This window comes from Ixodes scapularis, unplaced genomic scaffold (genome assembly GCF_016920785.2).
Source record: "Ixodes scapularis isolate PalLabHiFi unplaced genomic scaffold, ASM1692078v2 PGA_scaffold11__112_contigs__length_91849675, whole genome shotgun sequence".
Taxonomy (NCBI): domain Eukaryota; kingdom Metazoa; phylum Arthropoda; class Arachnida; order Ixodida; family Ixodidae; genus Ixodes; species Ixodes scapularis.
In genome coordinates, this window is record NW_024609837.1 from 75,660,969 (window position 1) to 75,665,518 (window position 4,550).

At 47.3% G+C, this 4,550-nt stretch overlaps 1 protein-coding gene across 1 annotated transcript; it reads right to left on the reverse strand.

Annotated features, from left to right (window-relative positions):
* Positions 1-3,125: 3,125 nt before the first annotated feature.
* On the reverse strand, positions 3,126-4,550 carry LOC115311454 (the record flags this gene model as incomplete). The annotated part of the gene is made up of 5 exons (XM_040209214.3): positions 3,126-3,290; positions 3,634-3,825; positions 3,971-4,119; positions 4,221-4,392; positions 4,508-4,550. Coding segments are annotated over 4 exons (555 nt in total), but the record flags the coding sequence as incomplete, so codon positions are not given.

Here is a 4,550-nt window from a genome sequence, read left to right on the forward strand (position 1 = left end):
AAGTTGAATTAACCTGAGACTGGGGTAGAGAAGAAACATCAAAACGTAGAAGGGACAGAAAATAGGACGACGTCTCAAACTCAGCTGAGTTTTAGGCGTTGTCCTGTCTATTTTCTGTCCCTTCTATGTTTTGACGTTTCTTCTCTACCCCAGTCTCAGGTTAATTCAACATGAGCAAGTTTTGTATTATTTGTTTCATTATCAGTCGCGACAGTTTCAACGTATAGAAAGCCAAGCATGCATTTCTAGCGTTCTTCCTAGCAATCAGACATGGGCATCGAGCACATTTGAAGTTGTAATATTAAACATTGTTTAAGTAGCATCTGAAATCAATCCTTCTGTAGGCGTCGTGTCCTTTGCCATTCTGCACCCTAATAAGTCACTTCATCTCTTTCCAGCCAGGAAGCCGTCCAGTACACCCCCGATCCTCTGGTACATGGATCAACGAGTGTAGAGCATTATGCGGTACGGCTAGAGAGAGACCAGGGTGCAGCAACCTTGTGGCTGTACAGTGTACAGCCACAGAGTTGCTGCAGCTTGTGCTTTCTCTAGCTGTACTGCTTGGCACTACCCTTGAGAAATGTTTGGCAGAACCCCATTTAAACGGCCTTTATCAAGGCCACTCATCTGTAGTATATCGGAGCTGGCAACCAAGCAGAGCCTCCCTCCCGTGTCTCGTAAGCTTTATAAATTGACCAGCTCAGCTCAACACAGATAGCCCAGCTGCGTGTATGCGCCAGCATCGAGCCACCCAAAATGGTTGCAACAGGTAACTCTTGGCTTCTTTTTTTTATGCCCTGTAAAGAACATAGCCAGGAACATGACATACAGGCTACTCATTGGAAACTTCTTTGGTTCATCCATACATTTATTCACTTCTCAGTTCCGGTTTCTCCACCAATCTTGTCGGCATGAAGACATTCGTGGCAACCTTTAGACTTGACTGCTCTGCTGCCAGAAAACTTGCTGTGGTACCTGCATGTCTAGTAATTAGTGGGTAAATGCACTGTGCCTATAGGTGGCAAACACCCATACCATAAAAACAGTGTTGCGGAGTTGCCACTCTGAAGTCTGAATGATTCCACAATCATTCTGCGACTCCGGAATAGAGTGGATTGGCGGCAGTACTGAGAAAAATTAGAAGGGAATTAGTTGCATCTTGCCAAGAATTGAGCAGGGATGAAATGTGTTCTTATGCAAGCTGTGTCGATGCGGTCAAAGGGGCTTTTGAGACGGCATCATTGCACTCTAGGTAACTGACGGCTTGGTTATCTGACCGGCTCATGTTCCTTCAAGGTTGAAAATCGCACCCCAATGAAGCAATTAAAGCTAGAGTTGTAAGCAGACAAGGTCTCATTCGTGGTGCCATGAGGCTCGGCAATGTGACTTGTGACCATGTGCAAATAGAGCACCAGGTATGAACAATGCCACAGTTCCCTTGTTTTTTTGATGCACGACTCCTCATTTGCCATATATCTCCTAGAAGTGGTTTTATATATAAGGTCCTTTTCTGAAGAAAATGGGTGGTTTGAAGTTTTTCTATCTGTTAAGGCTTTTTGCTGTACTATTATACCAATGCGCCAAGAAACTAATGGAGAGGAAGAGACGAGAGCACGGGGATGTCGGAATGCTGAGCTCTGGTTCGAATGATTAGTGGGTAGACGTATAGGCCAGCGCGCTGTCTACAAACAAGCCCACACAAAGTGCGTGCAAATACACAGAAACTAGATTTGCATGAAGTGGAGCATTTGTGCATGCGCCCTGCCAGTAGCAACGCCACTACAGCAGCATGACGTCAGGGACGCGTGTTAGTGTATAGCTAGCGGCTTTTGTCTCCACTGCACTGAACAAACGCGCTAGAATGCCGGCATCTGGCGTTAGGTCCTCGCATTCGAGCGTGTTTAATTGCAGTGTGGAGACAACGGTCTACCCACTAATCATTCGAAAGATGGGTCCATGTTGCGACGTGCTCTTGTTTCCCTCAGTTTTTCGACGCATTGCTATCAGTGCCATGTGCGACTACCGCCTGATAGTGCCTTCAGAACTTTTTTTTTGCATATTTTTGCAGTTGTCTATGCCTTTTACAACGTCAGCTTTATACTGACGTTATTTGCCGGCAACTTAACCCCTTTGACGCCCAAAAGATTACTGAAAATAGTGGAAACCTAGAAACCCTGACATGGTTTAGAACACACAAAATAAGAGAAATCTTGTCTTAGAAAAAAGTTACCCTTTTTGTAATTTTTTTCAAAACATTGCTTGTGAGCAACATTTCAAAACCCAGTGTTTCCCTTCTTAGGAGTTCAAAGAAATGAAATTATTGGAAAATTCAATTCTGTGGAATGTATTTGGAATGAAAAGGGGGTGCTCATTCTGCAGCACTGCATGAAAATCCCTACATGTGGCCCAAGACCTTTGTGCAGTCCACAATCTGAACCATCCAATTATTTTGCAGGTTATACTGTTATGCTAAATAAACAATCCACAGGCAAGCAGAAATTCCACTGTGATAACCGCATTGTGTCCGCCTCATGGGAGACGTGCTCCCTAGCAGCTGGGATCTGCCAAAAGGCTGCACGTGATCATGATCTAGCTCCCATAAGCCAGCTTGGGAATGTGCAAGGAAATTGGGGGATGCTGAAGCAAATGCTGAGATAAACAAGGAATTGGCAGCAAATGCACTAATCTGTATTCTCTCACATAGGCAGCATGCCTGTGAAGCAGGCATGCTGCCATCGTTGCATGCATGCTGCAACTACAAACTGGTAGAAAATCGAATTTGTACTCACAACTTTTGTTCCTTTCCAAGTACTGCATTGAAAAAAGAGACACGGGCGTCTGAAGCCGTCGCAAGACGTCCGATTTTCGAGTGAGAAGTGGTCCTGAAAAGGACCGTTGTTTTTCTCTCTGCGTGACGGTGATGGACCTCTTGGATCTGGTGTACCTGGTAACGGCCTTGGTGCCCTCGGCCACGGTGTGCCTAGCCAGCTCACCCGGCACCAGCGGCTGCACAGCCATCTGGTTCTCGCGGCTCGCGATGGTTGAGCGCTTGTAGTGGGCCACGGCAGGAGACCTCAGCCTCAATATGCTCGAAGGCGTCGGTCATGAAGCTCTTCATGGTCCGCATGGCCCCGCTTGACGCGTCGGTGTCTGGGTGGAACAGCTCAAGCACCTTTTAGGTGTAGATGCCGAGACTACTTCCTCCTGTGCTGCTGCTTGTCAGTGGTGCACACATTCTTCTGTGCCTTGCCAGCCTTCTTGACGGCCTTCAGCTCATCTGAGGATGCGTCCTGCACGTTCAAATAAGCAGACAGACTGATTGAAGAAACGAATGAACAAGTGCAAGCGCAATAAACCTAAATCTGTCTGTTTTTGATAGCGTACTAAACTGTTGACGGCATCCACAACAGCATTCAGCGAGACAGTGCGTGCACTCTCATTTCTGCCATCCTGCTGATCAACCGTGAAGCTGCCCATCTTGCTAAAAACAAGATAGCTTAGCGGACCCCAGATTCATTTGCAAGCTTCAGTGCTCGTTCATTCTCTCTTCAAACACACAGCAGCACAACACCAAGAACAGGAGGTGTATGCAATACAAAGCAGTGGGGTAGAGCAACTGTTTGGAGCATTCACCTCATGAAGACCCTGCTGTCCCTCTGCTGTAACGTGACATCCTCTGTTCCACCAGCTGCTCCTTTGGGAGCCTCGGGTAGTGAGCTGCCATGGGGAGGGGGGCCCGATCCCGGGGTCTGTTACCCAAGGCTTCCCTGAGGGAAGACTCGTTGCAGCAGGCAGCAGCCTCAGACAGCAGCTGGCCCACGTACGCTGTAATTAGGGCAAGCGCAGATAAAGGATGTTACCCATCACATATGTCAAGGAACTAAAAGCGTCTCTGCAGCACTTAGATTGTCTCGGAATGACTGTCCAGCGGGTAGTATCTACGGTGCCAACAAAATTATATGAGCCTCACCGTAGGTTGGAGGGGTTTTCACTTCCTTGAGACGATCGGTCCCCATCTTCCCTCTCTGCATCCTTCGCTTGAATTTCGGCTGCCCTTTGCGCGTCACCGCTTGGACCCTTCCGGAGTTTTCGTTGTGGTGCAGAGCAGCCAATCTGGTTCTGAAGCAGAAATATTGTCCGCAGAGAAAAGCATTCATGGGGACCTGCTAGAAAAAACAATCGACTTGCATATGTGCCTAATTATTTTACAGAAAACAAACCTTGCATGCATGATGGGGCCTGTGAACGCCACAGACTTGGGTGCAAACCTGATGAGCATACTATGGTAGGACTCGAGGTTGTACGTGTGGCCTGCAGGTGACACGTGCTCCAAGTCCCTCAGAAGCACTTTTTGCATGGTAATGCTGACAAAGCGCTTGTGAGCTGGTGTACCTGGAATCATGATTACACGCTATGTAGCTTCTATTTTTTTTACTTAAATGTGCAAATTTACCAAATTCGCTCAGAGAAAAGTAGAGTTAGGTTTTCAGCGTGATTGCCTACTGACCTAGAGAGAGCCACTCTCTGTCCCCAACGAGGGTGTCGTGAAC